This window comes from Rattus rattus, chromosome 17 (assembly GCF_011064425.1).
Source record: "Rattus rattus isolate New Zealand chromosome 17, Rrattus_CSIRO_v1, whole genome shotgun sequence".
Lineage (NCBI taxonomy): Eukaryota > Metazoa > Chordata > Mammalia > Rodentia > Muridae > Rattus > Rattus rattus.
Window position 1 is genome coordinate 29,220,020 of NC_046170.1, and position 19,224 is coordinate 29,239,243.

The window sequence follows — 19,224 nt, forward strand, 5'->3', positions numbered from 1 at the left end:
CAGACCTCACAGTCTGACGTTGAGTTCCCACTAACCAAGAAGTCTAGGCAGTTCACCCACTGGGCAACTTCACTTGGACCTTCGGTTCTCTTTCTCTTATGAATCTCTAAACCTGAAGTGTTTACGCCAGTTTTTAAATTTATTGACACAAATCAGAGACCAGATGTGGTCGCCTTTCCTGTTTATAAACTGGGTTGCATGTGACCATGAAGGAGTCGGTGGTTGCATGGGCACCTGCTGGGTCCCTGGGTGCTGTGCAGATAGCCACATGGTCTGGTGCCTAAGGACCTGGGCTGTCCCCACTGTGTCTGTCAGCTCCCAGGACTCACACTTGACAATAGAGCCCTCACACTGCTCTTCGCAGCTGCCTAAATTTGCTATCAACTAAGCAACTTCCCCTCATCTTACTGGCCTTGCTCAGGAAGTCGGAAAGAGGGGGGAAAAATCCACTGGTTTCCCTAAATCAATCGCAGGAAGATGATCATAATTTCTTTCTAAATATTAACATTTTAATATATTTCCACTAGAGCTATCGTGAGTTTACTTACCACCCCAGTCAGAGAAAGCCATGTGGTTTATAAATGTATCTGGCAACTCAGAAGGAGAAAGGCGTTAAATTGCATTTTATTATTCTAATTGCCGAGAAGAAGGTCTAACAGCTTGATACAGGATCTAAAACAAGCTCTCTTTTTCTCCCTAGCACTTAGCACAGAATTTAAATTGCAGACTATGCATACAAATACACAATTACACTCAGCCCTCCACTCATCTCCTCAAAACCCCTTTAAGACCTGCCTTCCATGGGAAATGCACTGTGTTGACAAAGGAGAAACACCAGGCTTTCTTGAATTTTGACTAATGCTGATGAGGAACTGGGGAAACAGGCAGGAGGTCATGATTGAGGACCACATTTAAGGGAGAAGAGTAAAATATTCCATCAGATGTTATGAGTAATAAAAGAAACAGGAGAAAGACAGGTGGCGGAAGAGAGAGTGCATGACCCTGTAAATCGAGGAATATAGACTCCAAACACCAGAAACAAATGGACTGTGGGGCTAGGGAGCTAACTCAGCCATTAAGAGCACAGTGTTGTTGCCAAAGATCAAGACTGGAGTTGATTCCCAGTGCTAGGCAGCAAGCAACCTCTCAAAACTCCAGCTCCAGGGTGCCTGACGCCCTCTTCTAACCTCCATGAACACTGCATTCATCTGCACAAATCCTCACCCAGATGCACACAGATAAACAATTACAATTTAAAATAGAACTGTTTTAAGATAATGAATTATTTGAAAATAGGGTACCCAGGGTGCAGAACTTATGGGCACTTTAGCCTTTGGGCACCATCCTTTGGGTACTTGTCTGACTGGAAGACTGAGCACTTCCTTCAATTCGTACCTTATGCCCATCATTCTAGTCAAAGTGACTCAAAGTGAAAGAAAAGAAAGAACAACAGAGACATTAAAATAACATGAATAAAGACTGGTGTAGTCCACACCTGAAATCCCAGAGCTAGGAAGCTTGAGGTGGGGGCATTACCAGCTTCAGACGTAGCAAGTTGCAGGCTAGCCTGAGTTATGCAGCAAGACGCGTCTCTAAAAACAAGTCAGAAGCTAGAGAAATGATTCGCTAGGTAAAGTCTCTGAAACACAAGCACGAGGGCCTTAGTTTGAATCCTCAGAGCTTAGATAAGAAGTGGCAAATAAAAGGTACCCCTATAAAATGCTGTGGCAGTGCATGCCTATAATCTCATCACTTGGGGAGCCCTGGGCCTTGCCAGTTAGCCTGTCAAGCTGAATAGGAAAGCTGCATGTTAGTGAGAGACCATTTCCCAAAAAATAAGGTGGACAGCAACTGGGGAAGATGCCTGACATCAACTGGTAGCCTCCACACAAATGCACATAGACATGCATACTCAGAAACATACACCTCTCTCTCTCTCTCTCTCTCTCTCTCTCTCTCTCCCTCCCCTCTCCTCCCTCCCTCCCCTCTCCCTCCCCTCTCCCTCTCCCTCTCCCTCTCCCTCCCTCTCCCTCTCCCTCTCTCTCCTCTCCCTCTCCCTCTCTCTCTCCTCTCTCTCTCTCTCTCTCTCACACACACACACACACACACACAAAACTGAAACCAAATAAATAAATAATAATCAGAAAAAGAAGAACCTTAATAACAGTTTACCCAGGTTTTATTCACGTTGAGGAATGGGGAGCATGCCAACATACTGGAGCTCCTATTGTTGAACTAATTTTGGAGATGTATGGAGGAGGAGATCTTTTTTAGCATTAAAAGATATAAAAACAAATGTTATCCTTTCAAGTGAAGCTAATTAGTTGAATGTCTAAAGATTAGCAGAAGCCTGGTGAGCGTTATCGTAAGATATCCTTTTGAATCATCGTAATAAAGGCGATTGTAATGAATTTGCTAAATGCAGTGTATGGTCCTGAATTGGATCCTAGAATAGAAAATAAAAACTAATGGAAAAATACGTAAAATTCAAAACCGGTATCTGGTTTCACTCCTAATACCCTCCCAGCATCGATTTCTTAGTTTGGTTGCATATGAAGTTAGGACTGGGAACGAGTAAAGGAGGATCCATGGGAAATTTGTCCTATTTTTGGAATTTGTCTGTGGAGAGAAAATCATTCCCAATGGATTAAAAAATAATAATAATAATAAAAATTTAAAAAAACAGAAATGGATCTCATGTTAGAAGAATGTCTGAACCACAAACATTTATTTTAACAAAATGCCTGTTACTGAGCACCCAGCTCTTCTGTATTCAACAAGAAAAGTACACAGATGACACCGGCAGTAACAGACGAGCTTCGCTACTGATGGGGAAGGCTGACCTGGCAACACCAAGTGCTCACTCAGCACCTCCAAGACTAGAAAAGAAGTTCGTGGCAATGATTGGGGGAAAGACAGAGAAACGCTAAGTTCTTAAACGAATAAAGGAAACCACCAGGGACACAGTTATCGGAACAATGCCAACCTTTGACAGCAGAGCGTGCAAGCTGAAGAGAGGGTAAAGGGTTAAAAGGTATTTTGAAAAGCCGGCTCTAGGCAAATCAGCAGGGCCTGATGATATTCTTCTAAGAGTGCTTAAGGAATTGGCAGGTGTTATTACATAGCTGCTAGTGATAATTTTTGAGAACTCAAGAGGATAAAGAAAGTCCCTGAAGACTGAAAAAAAAGGGTAAATGAAGTGCTCATCTTTTTAAAAAGGAAGAAAGGACAATCCTGGTAATTATAGACCTGTCAGCTTCACTTCAGTATCAGGGAAAATATAGAACTTAACATCAATCAATTAGCATCAACTTCAAAAGCACAAAGTATTGGGTGGTAACCAACGTGACTTTTCAAAAAAAGAATCATGCCAGGCCAATTAATTTCCTTCTGTGATCAAGTGGCCTTATAGGCAAGGAAGGAGCAACAGCTATAATCTTTTGGACCACGGTGGAGCTGAAAGGTTGACTAAATATGTGAACAGTTCCTTTGGGCAGCCAGAGATCTCCAGCTTTTCATGTGGGTGATATGAGGGCATAAATCTAGCTGAGAAATCTGGTAGACCAGATGGCCTCAAGCATCGAATCCAATGCTGGACAGTTACCTGAAGAGCTAGTGTTACTTTTCAAAGAATACTTCAAATTCACTTGGTTTTGTTCCAGATCCCAAATTAAAAGTCAAGGAAGAATATAATATCTGTAGCTTCACTAAGAGGAAACTTCTAGAAGACCAGGACTAGGGGAGATGGTTCCATGGGTTAAGTAGAAGCACAGGACCCGAATTCATATCCCAGCACCCATGTTACAGACGGGTGTGGTGGCTCACATCTGTGAGCCTCCCCCCAGGGCCAGGAGGAGATGGCAGATTCCTAGAACTCAGAGCCAGCTTTGTCAAAGCAACAAGCTCCAATTCCAATAAGAGACCCCGTTTCAAAACAATTAACTGAGGAAGATGCCTGATGTCAACCTCTGGCCCCACATGTATGTACACCCACCTGTGTGTACACAAACACATGTGCACACACCTATAATAGAAAGTGTAGTGGTGACTCTCTGAATCTGTCCTTTCACAACATATAAGTAAAATATGGATTTAGCCTATCGTGTATTATTTCACATTTATCAAGAGTTAAGAAAAATACACTTTTAAATATATACAGACAAATAAGTTGAAATTTACTAGGTCTGAACTCATTTTTAGACATTTTCTCATAGTCTTTAAAATTTGCATTCTCCAAACCTATAGATATCTCTTAAATTACAAATGTCTAAAAGTCCCATCCCATAAAATCCTAGGCTCTCTGTGGATTTAAGCAGCTCTTGGACCTTCCCAATCAGGTACATTAGTAAGGTGCTATGTTTACTGTGAATGGCAAGAGTTCAAATCACCCCCATTATCTGTTACCTGAAATAAAGTAAAATCCAGAAAAACCCCACGTGACCTGTGAGGAAGCGAAGTGACTCAGAGCTCATTAGGATTTCTACCGGAGTGTAGACCTCCTCACACAGCAGTCAGGAGAAGACACTCTACACTCACAGGAAGCTTCAAAGTCAATGAGCAATTCTGAATTCTCCTGGCATCCCCAGGTACAGGGAGGAAAAGCCTGAGAGACAATTTCGCCTCTCTCAAAGAATGTTTTTCTCATTCTTTTGGACAAGGAAGAGCAAAGTGGAGACATAAGAAAAAGGAGATGCAGTGAATGAATATGCATTAGGAGATGGCAGCTGGTTTTCAGTTGGGGCATCCATGTCCAGCAGTGGACAAGCAGATCCAAATCTGTTACATACTAGGTCCAAGGTCTTAACCCTCGGCAGTTGGTCTGCCTTCAAAAAACACCAAGAGGGAGAAAAAAAATAAATTGAGCAAAAATAACAGGGAACTTGGGGATATTTTCTTCAGTGAAGCAAGTCCCTCAAAATCAATCCTAACCCAAAATGTTCACACCTCTTTTTAACTTAGTCCACAGTAAGGATTTAACTGCAAGAATTTTTCCCCACATAGCTTCCAATAGTTCCTCTATCCATATGGACAAGAGGATTTGGGCTCTTGGAGATTTCCCTGTACATAGACTTGTGTCCTGTGCTCGAGGGTACATGCACAGAGAGAGAGAGAGACAGACAGACAGACAGAGACAGAGACACAGAGACAGAGACAGACAAACAGAGACAGAGAGTCTCACACACGCTTGTGCATGCACATGCAGACCCAACCACCTCTTCTCTCCAAGCCTCATTTACAGAGGAGCTGTGAGAACAGCATTCTTAGCTTGGGAAGACTGAGAGCACCTAACAGTATTTCATACAGACATAGACATCTATTGCTACATGCTGTAAAGCCTTCCTTTATACAAATGAGAAACAGGCTGAGAAAGAAATTAGGGAAGCAACTACCTTCACAATAGCCACAAATAATATGAAATATCTTGGGGTAACTCTAACCAAACAAGTGAAAGATCTATATGACAATAACTTCAAGTCTCTCAAGAAAGAAATCAAAGAAGATCTCAGAAAATGGAGAGATATCCCATGCTCATGGATTGGCAAATTAAAATAGTAAAAATGGCCATCCTACCAAAGGCAATCTACAGATTCAGTGCAATCCCCATCAAAATCCCTATACAATTCTCCAAAGATATGGAAAGAGCAATTCTCAAATTCATCTGAAAGGTTAAAAAAAACAGAATAGCAAAAACAATTCTTAACAATAAAAGAACTTCTGGGGGAATTACCATCCCTGACCTCAAGCTCTACTACAGAGCAATAGAGAGAAAAAAAAAACCTACATGGAATTGGTACAGAGACAGACAGACGGATCAATGGAATAGAATTGAAAACCCAGAAATAAAACCACACACTTATGAACACTTGATCTTTGACAAAGAAGCCAAAAATATAGAATGGAAAAAAGAAAGCATCTTCAGTAAATGGTGCTGGTCTAATTGGCAGTCTGTATGTAGAAAAATGAAAATAGACCCATATTTGTCACCTTGCACAAAGCTCAAGTCCAAGTTGATCAAGGACCTCAATATAAAATCAGATACATTCAATCTAATAGAAGAAAAAGTTGGAAAGACCCTTGAACTCATTAGCACAGGGGGAAATTTCCTAAATAGAACTCCAATGTCTCACACTCTAAGATCAAGAATTGATAAATGGGACCTCATGAAACTGGATAGCTTCTATAATGCAAAGGACATGGTCAATAAGACAAATTGGCAACCTATAGATTGGGAAAAAATCTTCACTAATACCACATCCAATAGAGGGTTAATATCCAAAATATACAAAGAACTCAAGAAACTAACCACCAGAAAACCAAACAACCCAATCAAAAAACAGGGTATAGAACTAAACCAAGAATTCGCAACAGAGGAATCTTGAATGACTGAGAAGCACCTAAAGAAATGTTCAAAGCCCTTAGTGATCAGAGAAATGCAATCAAAACAACCCTGAGATTCCACTTTACACCTATCAGAATGGCTGAGATTAAAAACCTCAGGTGACAGCACATGTTGGTGAGGATGTGGAGAAAGAGGAACACTCCTCCAATGCTAGTGGGATTGCTGGAAATCAATTTTGAGGTTCCTCAGAAGATTGGAGAGAGATCTACCTGAAGATCCAGCAATACCACTCTTGGGAATATACCCAAAAGATGCCCCACCATGCCACAGGGGCACATGCTCCACTATATTCATAGCAGCTTTATCTGTGACAGCCAGAAGCTGGAAACAGCCCAGATGTCCCACAACAGAAGAATGGTTCATTTACACAATGGAATACCACTCAGCTATTAAGAACGAGGACATCCTGGGTTTTGCAGGCAAACGGATGAAACTAGAAAATATCATCCTGAGTGAGGTGACTCAGACCCAAAAGGACATGCGTGGTATGTACTCACTAATAGGTGGATATTAGCCAAAGAAAAAGTACAGAATACCCAAGATAAAGTCCACAGAACTCAAAAAGTTAAACAAGCTGAAGGGCCCAAGTTGAGGACACCTCAGTCCCACTTGGGAGGGAGAAGAAAGCAACCACAAAGGACAAGGGAGGGAGAGACCTGGGAGGGAAAGGAAATGGGTTGTGGGGCAAGAGGGGAACAACTTTCATCTTTGTTTGGCGAGATGTCTCACCGCCTTCCCTGCAGCTGCATTCAAGAGGTTCTTGGTCCACGTGTTCACCCTGTCTCTGCTGAATATTTCTGTCGCCGGTGACCATGGTGGGCCGTTTCTTGTTCATCTTCTCAACTCTGAGGCCTGTGAATGAGATAGGCTTCACGCAGTCAGCATCCGTCTTTCTGTTTCTGAGCTGGGCTGTACCTCCACCTGGGCTCTGCTACACCACCCATCCAACTTAAGCTTTCTTTCCTTAGGGTCTCAGCTAAGTTTCACTAAAACTCCATCTCTCCAGTGAGCCCCAGCTAACCCATTAAAATCACTCTGTCTTGGATGGCCATAATTCTTCCACAGTCTAACATCTAACCCAGCAGTGAATTCTGGTGGCTCTGTCTTCAAAATATATCGAGAATCCATCAACTTCTCCTAACTTCCAATATTCCACCCTTGTCCCATACCACACTCTCTCCCTCATTGCCTGGATCCCTCCAGTAGCCTCTGTGCTCTCTCTGCTCTTTGCTTTCTTACAGTTGACTTACAGTAGAACATGCCATGTGTCCTTTGTAAACACTACAACAAATGGCATAATTCCCTTCACAGTACTTTCCAGTGAACTGTCACCTCTTGAAAGAACCTGGGGACGCCGTAATGGCCTCCTTACCCTACAGGACCTGGTGTCCTATTTCTCACCTCCTCTCACACCGCTTCCCTGCCTTTACGGTCTCTGCTTGGAAACATTCACAGTGGCTGGAGTTTACCCAGGGATATCAGATCCCATCAGGCAGATTTGCACCTTGTCTGTAGATTTGTCTATCATCTGTCTCTGGAACGTCCCTGCTGTTGTTCTCATTCTCCTGCCTCCTTCCCATGTGAACTCAACCCCCCTTCTCTATAACCTTTTCCATAACAACTTCTACTCTGAAACAACAACCAACTCTACTCTACCTGTCTCATCTCCGTCTGCTTTGCTCTGCTCTGTGCTACTTCTGCCCACAAAGCACACTACTACTCCCTAGTTTCTCTTGTGTGTCTGTCTCTCTCTTGTGCACACAGACACTCGTGTGTGTGTGTGTGTGTGCATGTAAAATGCACATATACATATATCCACATACATGTAGAGGCAACATGAGGTGCCTTCCATTGTCCTTTATCTCTTGAGACAGGGTCTTCCCTGAATCCAGAGTTCACTGGTTGGGTAACCTGACTATCCCACCTGACCCACTCTCTCCCCATAACCAGTGCTATCTCTACAGACCACGGTGACTTAGTTTTTACCTGGCTTCCAGAAAGAGATCTTACCTGATTTATGATGATACAGCAGGCACTTTCCTAGCTGAGTCATCTCCACAGACCACTCTCATAATTCTATAAATATAGCCCAACTATCAAGTTGCATGTTATCAATGGCAGGATTTTTATCCTTTATAAATTATTAAAGTTTAATAAAACTATAGAAATGTTCATTTTTAAGCCCTTGAGTAGAGTCCAAGAGACTGAAAAATGGTATAGCAATTGTCATTGCTCTTGGTTCTGGGAGAAACTTGAAGGTGACACCCTATTGTGGAACACATCACGTGATGCATGGGAGATGCTAATGAGTGTTGTCACCTTTTTCCCCTCCTCCAAGTCAGCCTTTCTCCCTACCAAGTCCCAGACAAGCCTGGAAACCATGACAGACCAAGCTGTGGCTTGGAATGACACCACAGAGCTGCAGCCCAGTGCTCTGTGACCCTAGCCTTGGGCCAGAACTGAATTTGGACCAACTAGGGCTGTCCTGATCTGCATGACAGACATATGACTAGAAGCTCATGCACAGTGGTTCATGTTAAGCTCCCATAAACCAACCAATATGACCGCTCTCCTCTACATGGCACCAGCTACACATAAAAGAACTCATCTGAGCATAGGAAGACAACCTGTCACTGCCCTAGGCTAGCGTGTATACCATAGTCTGCTTCGCCCGTCAGCCCTTGTCCAGTGTACTCAATAAGCAAATGAGTTTCAAGGTCCTAGTACTGCCCACACCACATACTTTGAACACAGGACTGGGAGGAATTGAAGTAGAGCTGACCCAGGAGCCTTCTAAAGACTGACTAGCATAGTAACGGAGGTGCTCTGTGAGCTGCCAAGGGGAAAAACAATCAAAAGTCTTGGGAAGCTAGAAAACCTATAAACCACAACAATCACCTGCCTGGCAAGATAGGTGCAATAGGGGCAGCTTCACCTTGTGAGGAACCAACCACTGCCTGATTTAACTGAAGGCTCACTCCGTAAGAAGAAATTTCATACCTGATTCTAAAGACCTAGACAACTACCTAGATGTCATAAACCCCAGAGCCTACCCCTGACATTTTCTAAACCAATATAATTTCTAACTGTATTCTAAAATGTATCCTTATATCCAACAGATCCGTAGCTCTCACCCCTCATCAGAGAACCTGCTTTTTTGCAGCAGATAGGAACAATTACAGAGATCTAAAACTTGGGCAAAATGTAGAGAACAAATGACCCTAGTGTTGGACCAGGGCTGAATTTGAATGGAAATGGACCATCCTAATTTGCATGACAGAGACTGCAGACTGCTCAACTCCAAGTGACAGATATCTACACTTCCACCCCAATGCCTAAGGCTTAGAAAGAATCATGGACGATCAGATGAGTAGATTTTAAGAGGCAGAAGATCAGGTCAAGACCAGGAAGCTGCCCCTGAATCCTCTACCATGTGGATGCTTAAGTGGCCGCACCAGTTTACATAACAACATGAATGAGGGAAACCTCACAAGACTCTCCCCTAAATGAAGAGCTACAAGCAATCAAAGGCTGCTGAGGAAAAGAATTAGTTGTCTCCATAGACAAGACCCTGTACAGGTTCAATTCCAACTCAGCCCTACAGTCAGCACTAAATGGGCCCAATAGGCCAGATGGATGGATAGGTAGGTAGATAGGTAGGTAGGTAGGTAGGTAGGTAGGTAGGTAGGTAGGTAGATAGATAGATAGATAGATAGATAGATAGATAGATAGATAGATAGATAGATAGATAGACAGATAGATAGACAGATATATACAGACAGATGATTGATAAATGATAGATTAATAGTTGATAGAGTTCATAATTAAAGAGTAAGAGATCATGAATTTCAAAGGGAGAAGAGAGACATGGGAGGAGTTGGAGGGGAAGATGGGAAGATGAGGGATGGAAATTAAGAAAATTCGGTATTCATATATGAAAAGAGTAAAAAGGGGGAAAAAAGAAAATATTCCAAAACCTGTTTGAATGCTGTTTTCTTAAATGTATTCTGTTAGTGTGATCAAGGCCGTTGGCTCAAGTTCCAGAGAGTCAACAAAATTTTTTTTTTTTTTTGGTTCTTTTTTTCGGAGCTGGGGACCGAACCCAGGGCCTTGCGCTTCTTAGGTAAGCGCTCTACCACTGAGCTAAATCCCCAGCCCCTAACAAAATTTTTAAGGCCAGCTTTTCCCCTTTTTATCCAAAGACGAGCTAGAAATCTCTAATTTATGCCCTGTAGAAACAGACATAGTCATTATTCTGTGGGAGTTTATAATGCAAGTAGAATATTAGACCCACAGAAATAACTACAGGCAAAAATTAAGAAACACTACATCAAGGAGTTGCCGGGTACGTCTGTGGTCCTGATTCAAAGGCGGGTTAGTGAACCGAGCCTCGAAGAATGAGTGGAAGGACGGAAGCTAAGGTCCACCGCCCAGGCTACCCTTACCGTCCTCTCTGTCCCCTGTCATTGTCATAATGAATGAGGATAAGAAAACATAGACACACTAATGCAAAACTTGGATTTTCCTGGAAATATAACTCAGGAAGTGTCTACCAGTAAGCCCGGGACCAAGGGGGTGCCCAGCGTACAAAGTGAAGGATCTAGAAATCTTTTTGGAAGACACTGTACTGACAGGGAGGGAGAGAGAACACACACACACACACACACACACACACACACACACACACACTCACACACACACTCACACACACACATACACTCACACACACACATACACACACACACACATACACTCACACACACACACACATACACACACACATACACTCACACACACTCACACATCATTTACCAGGTCACATCTTTCTTCAGGAGAGACAGTAGGTGCCCAGAGGTAAGCACTGTGTCTGCCTTCCACAATCCAGAAGTCCCAGAACCCAGCAATTTCAGTGTTCTGTTAACTGGGTACTTGTAATAACTAAATTCAGCTCAAGAACCATTGACTAAAAATTCACTTCCTCCCAGTCAAGTTCGCCATCTTTCTAAGTAATATATATACACAGCATAAACCATATCTCTAGATCATTTATATGCATGATACTTTTCTTCTGGATTGGGGCGCAGCACAGTACGGTGGCTCAGAGAGTAAAGAACTTGCCACCACTCTTGATGGCCTGAGTTGGATCTCCAGGATTCAGAGGGTGGTTGGAGAAAACCAATTCCAAAAGTTGCCCTCTGACCTCTACATGTAGACCACAGTAGGCACATACCCTCCCCCCAACTCACCCAAATAAAAAAAAATGTAATTTTCAAAAATTTAAAGAACGGTCTTTAATTCTTCAGATTCCTTCTTGCAGAGTAGGACTAGGAAGTGACAGGTTCCCTGGGAATGTAGTGAACTGTTTAGAAATTTCTCTGTGGATGAAAACATGAAAGCCAAAGGGCGGCGCTCTATGTTCTCTATGGCCTTCTAACCCTCTTCTGTATATCCTGTCTGTGTTACAGAACAAGAAGCAAGCCCAGACATTAGTATTCACAGAAAACCAGGTGCAATTCAAGTCCAATAAGCAGTATCACCTCAGACAACTCCAGCAACTGAAGAAGAAGCTGCTGAACCTGCAGCAGGAGCTGGAGATCCGCACCCAGGAGCTGCAGGCTTCCTACCGCTCCCTCCTGCAGTACCAGTCCATCCTGGAGAAGCAGACTTCCGACCTTCTTGTTCTTCACCATCACTGCAAACTCAAGGAAGATGAGGTATCCTAGGTTAACCTTCAATGTGTCCCAGGCTGCCCTTGTTCCTCCAGCACTCGGGCGCTGCCTACCATACGGCAAGCCCTGCCTTTCAAAGGGAGGTTAGCAAGGGGAAAGGAAGTGGACTGGCACGAGTAGGTTGAGGAAAACAGTGTTAGTGTGTATGGGGTGTGGGCTATAGGCTTTGAGTACACACATGTGTGGCATGAGAGGCCATCCGTTCCATATTGTTACGGATATTAAAATACAAGAGACTCCAGGTCTCTCAGAGAAAAAAAAAATAAGCATAAGGCCCATTAAATCAAGTATTTTTAGGAAAGTCAGCTGCACAGATGATAGGACGCCCAGCCCCTGGTCCAGCACTGGCTCTAAGTGGTTACTGAGCACCATTCTGTTTCTTCAGGCTGCAGTTTTAGAGCCTTAGAGACAGTGCTTTCTGGACATCCACTTAGATTGATGCTCCAGGGCAAAGGACAGCCTGCCTATGAAGTCCCAAGAAAATTCCAAAGACCCACAGAACCAAGATGGGTTTAGCAGGAAGGACGCAGAGAGCCTTAGCACTGTGGTTCTCCGTAATACGGCAGGCAGGACTCATGGGTGTGCCTTCCCCTTGCACTCACTTCTTTTAGGCTTCACATAAACTCCAAGGAGTAATTTAGACAGTGCTTTTGCTGAAAGACTAACTCCAGGGACTTTAAAGGGGACCTTGGAGGGAGTATAAGGAAGTCTTTAAAGGGCATAGTGTAGCCTAGAAAGAGTTTGCTGGAAATAACTGGGATGGGAAGGAAGAAAGGTGATCCCACAAAATGCCCTTTGGGGAAGTCTGTGAGCTTCGACTGTGGTTTAACAAAGCTCTTAGGTGTTCAAGACCGGCTGTTCTCTATTCCCTAAGCCAGAGTCCAGCTTGGATAAAGGAACCCCCAAGTTAGCTGGGATGCTGCTTAGCAACAAGGACCAGAAAGAGCTATTAGTGATAGGCAGAGATGGGTGACCCGTTGGTTATGAAAACAGCACATATCACCCCAAACCTAAAGCCTGTGTTTTAGCTCTATCACCACGTCCATCCAAGACTTCCATTCCCTCAGTCATCCAAGGTGGCTGCCAGAGCTCTAGCAATCACATCCTTATTCCAAATAACCCAAGTGAAAGGGAAGATGGGAAGAAAGTACACACCTACCATATGAGGACACTTGCCAAAAGTCACATACACACACACACACACACACACACACACACACACACACTCCACATGACTAAAGCAAGTTCTTTTTTTTCTTTCTTTCTTTTTTTCGGAGCTGGGGACCGAACCCAGGGCCTTGCGCTTGCTAGGCAAGTGCTCTACCACTGAGCTAAATCCCCAACCCCTAAAGCAAGTTCTTTGAAGCCAAGAAATGTCATTTTTAAGGAGACAAATCACTGCCCCCAATCTAAAATAGATGCTCAGCCACCAAGAAGGATAGGATAGGCACACTGGTCACTTCCCAGACCTCAATCTGAGAAAGCACTGAGAAATTCATTCTAAACATCCTGCCGAGCTTTCTCGATGCCATTAACACAGAGGCATCGCACCCCTGTCCAAAGCTGGGTTCGGCCAACAGCAGACCCTAAGACGAGCATATGAGTAAAGTCAAGTTCTAAATCTGGGAAGTGATTCGAGGAAGCATGAGGTGTGGTCAAGAAGGGCAAATCCCAAATGGAGTGGATTACTGGCTCTAGGCCAAGGGGAGTTCAAGTCCTGGGGGTGGGGGTGGGGTCTCTGGATGATATTGTGGAATTGTCCTCAGGGTGAACTTCCCAATCAAATCCACTACTGCTATTCGCTCCTGGGGGCAGTCACTCACTAACCTGTCTTCTCTAGCTTTCCCCCTCTGGTTGGAAGAGCAAACAGCCAAACGTTCTTGTGGTTGGAATGGGCTGTGTGCAAAGAAATAGTGAATGCTCAGAGTTCGCTGTCTACAGGGCTCCTCAGACCAATGTCAACAGACACCAACAGAGCTGGTCCTAAATACACACCACATGCATATAGATGCATGTGGATGTGCATGCGTGCTCATGGACATGTTTAAAAATAGTGCTGTAGAAATGTGAGCGGGACTCCTCCTGTTATAATACATGAATATCTAACACCCCTCCCCCTTTTGCCCTAAGAGATACCTTAAACTAAATGATCCTTTCCTGAGAGGAATCTCAGATGGGAAGCGGTTGGTTTCGCCAGCTTAATTAGTGGGCCGATTTCTGTCAGAGTTGGACAGTTTGAAGGAACATGAAGCCTTCCATGGTGGTGCTCCTCTTGACTCTTTGAACGCATATAACTTGACATACAATTTAGCACATTCAACCACATACAATCACTTGTTAATTTAAAATCCAGTCCCCTCAGCACCATGAGAGAGGTGAGACTGCGTCTCCTATACGTACCTCGCCCAGTGTGAGGCTCGTGAGTGTCCCAGAGATTCCTGTCAGTGGATGACAGAGCAGAAGAATCATTTGCAAAAGAATCGCACAACTCTCAGAGGAACTTCAGATCGCGGCCCCTCTCCGTCTCTTGGGAATTTGCTGACATGAAACTGTGTCCGTGTGGGACTCCGTGCTTTCCAAATGAGATCCCTAGAGAGTGCCCAGGACAGAAAGGACATGGGCATTCCAAGGCTTTCCAATATAGGGAATGGCTCGATCCCATTCCAGTTCATCATCCAGTGTTTATTCAGCCCCTAAAACAATGTCAGAGAACTTTTCTCTCATCACAGTCTTCATTCTCTTTAATCCTAATAGAAGTCATTAGGGTTCTCCAGATACCAAATAGGACATCCTGTTCAGTACTTCATTCAGTCTGACACTGAGCTGGGGCCCTTAGACCTGCGCCATATGTAAATGCTGTCCATGTAGGCTTCTAGTTCAGACTTATGGGCTCTCGAGGTCCTATCTTTCCCTCCATGTTGGTTGTTTTCGTGGCTGCAGTGTGCCCCCCCTCCTACATTACCAGGTCATTCTCTACGAGGAGGAGATGGGAAGTCACAGTAAGAACACCGGGGAGAAGCTCCATCTGGCCCAAGAGCAGCTTGCATTGGCAGGGGACAAGATCGTCTCCCTAGAAAGGAGCCTAAACCTCTACAGGGACAAGTACCAGACTTCCCTGAGCAACATCGAGCTGCTAGAGTGCCAAGTGAAGATGCTGGAGGAGGAACTTAGCGGACTCATTTGTCAGGTAGGACCTAAGCCACATCCCTTAGCCAGGAGCTCTAACAGGCGGACACTTCTCCAGTGGCTCCCTCTACAGGTCCTAGCCTCTTCCACCCAAGGCTTGAACTTCCCACCAAAGGAGTTCCTCCTGCCACTCAATTTTGTAGCATTCAGTTTTTTTTTTTTTTTTTATCAATTTACAGTTTTTACATCTCCTTTAAGATTACCTAACCAGGTGTTTGGGGGCTGGGAGGAGAGGGGACAGCACTCAGTTGATAGAGTTCTTGCCCAGCATCCATGAAACCCTGGGTTCAATCCCTAGTACCATACAGAGAGTTCAAGGCCCCTTCGTAAAACCCATTCCATCTCAGAAACAGGGGTGGGTGAGAGAGAGAGAGAGAGAGAGAGAGAGAGAGAGAGAGAGAGAGAGAGAGAGAGAGAGAGAGAGAGAGAGAGATGATTGCTACATCAAAGGATGTGCTGACCTTGAGCAATTGGCCATGTAAACCAAAATGGTTCTGCCATTTACTACTTTTACCCGAAGTAATTAAAAGAGCCTTGATATATTTTTTTAATCCTTCTAAGTCATGTGAAACGGAAGGAAGGGGCGAGGAACTTTTCACTCAACACAATCCTCATTCTCTCTAATCCTAATAGAAGTCAGTCTCCAGGAAAAGGCCTGGGTAGATTTGCATCCAAGTGTTTGTAGACAGAGATCTTGGCATTAGCCAGCAGGAGAGGGAAGCGCAAAGCTAGGTTACACAAAGAGCAAAGACGCCGTGCAGTCTCCGGCCTACTCTGAAGAGAGCCAGGGAGCTGCAGGAACTCCCAGAGCTGGAGCTGAGGAAAAGGTCACCTTGCCACCTGCATGTTACCAACTACTGAGTGTGGGCCGCCCCTCTGAGACTTGGGCAAAGCAGCTTTCTTCAAGGCCCAGGAAAGGCCCTTACATGGCCTGCAGCTAACAGCCACCCTCATAACAGCTAGACAAGGATTGCTAGGAAGCTTTTCACTACCGAAGGGATCTGGCTTCCGGGGAATGAGTAGTTTTAATCCTTTTGTATTGACTTATGGAAGCGTCTTAATATCTATAATAAAAATTCTTTGCTGTGTCGCAAGTTTCCCCCACCACCCATAACATTTCACTTGTCTTTATTAATGACATTTTTACCATGTGTGAGCTTTAAACATCTGTGGAGTCAAACCCCCACATCCCTATAGAAGCCAGGTTTTACATCTTGCTTTGGAAGGCCTCCCCGACACCCAAGATCATAAAAGGGTTTTTTTATTAAGTTTTCATATTTATGTCTTTAGTTTTTAGTCCATATGTGCATAGGAAATGAGATGTAGCTTTAATTTTACGTGACTCTCCTGGGGTCCCCAAAACCATTCGCTGAACATCCCAACCCTTCCCCGCCAATTCAAGCATCCACTTGCAGGAGCCATACTGAGGTACACAAGGTTCTCAAGACTCTCGCAATTCATTAGCTTTCCTTCTGCTGGTGGCAGAGCTCCTCAGGGACTGTGACTGACGGCCTGTTGACAGTACCTTGTAGCCCCTCCTCCTTCACTATGTATTTCAAACTTTCCTCAAGCATTCCTAGACATCCTGATGAAATTCACACCTATGTTGTCTGCTGCTCACATTTTATTATATATTACTGTAGGAGGTTAGCGAGCCCTGAGGAGCATGGTGTGTTATAATTTTTCTTCATTTGTTTCCACTAAAGGTTTGCACTTTTCCTTTACAGGCCTGGTTTTATCACTAGGAGGTTTGCTTGCTTGGTTGAGGTTTTTCTGTTTATTTGGTTTTGGTTTTTGGTTTTGGTTTTTGGGTGGTTTTTCTTTTTTGTTTTTTGGGGGTTTGTTTATTTGTTTGTGGGATTTGGGGGTTGTTCGTTTGTTTGTTTACTTCGAGATAGGGTCTCACTATGTAGTCCTGGCTAGTCTGGAACTTTCTATAACAGGATGGTCTTGAACTCACAGAGATCTTCCTGCCTCTGCCTAAGTGCTGACTGAAAAAGCTACCATGTCCAGCCTGAAGAGGAACGTCTACACATTTAAGACGTGTAAGGGCTGAACTGTGGGCCGGCAGTTAAGAACACTAACAGGAACTGCTCTTAGAGGACCCAGATTCAATTCCCACCACCTGCAACTGTCTGTAACTCCGTTTCCGGGGATCTGATGCCCTCTTCTGTCCTCACCAGGAACTGCACACAGAGGTGCACAGATACACGTGCAAGCTAAACAAACACGCACACGTACTTTAAAAAGAAACTGGCATGATCATTGGTGTACAGAAGAATTTATCTCGTACCAGACACTTGACCGAGCTTACTGACTAGATGTGCAACTAAACATTATGGATTTTTTTTTAACTTCACTTTTATCTTCAAATTTTACTCATGCCGGGTGTGGTGGCACACTCCTTTAATCTAGCCCTCTGGAGGTAGAGGCAGATGTATCGTGTCTGCGAGTTGGAAGCCAGCCTGGTCTACCTAGTGAGTTCGGGAACAGCCAGGGATATGTGGTGAGACCATCTCAAAAACAGAGAAAAGGGAGGCGGGGCTGACCAGCTTTCCTTTCGTCTCACTGGACTGAGCTGCCCTCCGGGGCGTCTTTGGTCCTAGTTCTCACCACTAAACACGACCCCGTTCTCCTGCTAATAAGCTTTCTCAAGTTTGTCACCGCCAGACATGGGGGCACATGCTTGTAATCCCAACACTTGGGAGACTGAGGTAGGGGGATCATAAATTCAAGGCCAGCCAAGGATGCAAAGGAAATTCAAAGTCAGCTTTGGCTATACTGTCCTTTAACGAAATAGATAATATGTCCTCATATCAACACATTTCCATGTAGAATAACCCCATTTGGGGAGCTACTTGATTGGGATGTCAGTTTTAAAACATCTTTTATTAAAGTTAAAGAAGCAAGATTAGTTTGACAGTTTAAATTCCTATCTATCAATATGACTATCTGTCCACCTTTATTTTTTTTACTGGAATTAAACCCAGGGTCTTGCACATAGTAGGCAAGAGCTCCCCACCTGAGCTACAACCCCAGCTCCTTGTGCTCTCATCTCTGACACAGGTGACCCCAGATGAGTGGGGAACTTTCTGCATTTCTCTAGGGCTTTGGAACAGTTCACGTCTCAAAGGAAACGGCTGTCCCTCTAAGGTGACAAACAACTCCAGTGTTTGTTCTTCCTTGGGCCTATCTAGGTCTCTCTCTACCCAACCCCCATTCCCAGACTTTCCTTTTTCCTATAAATAAAGTCTTCTTAATTCTTTCAAAAATGGTTGTACTCACAACCAAGCAAGCTTTTTCAATATTTTCTGGTCTGTCCAAAGATTGTTTGGACAGAATCTCGAACGCTAGTCAGCCAAATGTACAAACTGATGAAACCATCTTCCCCGGGGTCTCTGAACGCCTCACGGCACTGTTTTGTGTGACTCCAGGACCAAAACCCAGCAGGTGATGTCTTTCTCCACCTTGTGTTTCAGAGGTGAGAGGTCATCTCTTTTCCCTGGCCTGGGGGCAGGGAAGGGGACAGGACAAACTAAAGATGTTTTCTTTTAGTCTTTATCACACCTCTCAAGCTTAATGGACGACTCAATTTCCGTTTTTTTATCCTATGGTATGGAGATGATATCAGAACCTGTAGGCGTTTTCTTGCTGTGTCTTCAGTTTCCTATTATGGTTCCAACTCTTCGCCTCCTGTATGCTAAATTATTTACATGCGCGTCATGTGTGATCAATTCTGGGTTTCTGGCTGACCTTTCTCCAGCATGCTCAGAGGCAGCTTTCACGCCCAGTGAACACGAACTATTTCTAACTTTGCCCGAAATTAGAGTGCTTTGGGAGTTAGGGAGACAAATTTAATGGAGCCTGGATCTGCCATCCAGGCTAGAAATCTGAGCTATTTTAGCTATG

At 44.1% G+C, this 19,224-nt stretch overlaps 1 protein-coding gene across 2 annotated transcripts in view; it reads left to right on the plus strand.

Moving 5' to 3' along the window:
* Positions 1–19,224, plus strand: part of Pmfbp1 (polyamine modulated factor 1 binding protein 1) — a 49,810-nt gene that overhangs the window by 6,572 nt on the left and 24,014 nt on the right. For both annotated transcript variants that reach the window (XM_032887709.1, XM_032887708.1), the window contains exons 3-4: positions 11,866–12,114; positions 15,095–15,316. In XM_032887709.1, the coding sequence (XP_032743600.1) occupies positions 11,866–12,114; positions 15,095–15,316 (471 nt within the window). The remainder of the gene's footprint in view (positions 1–11,865; positions 12,115–15,094; positions 15,317–19,224) is intronic.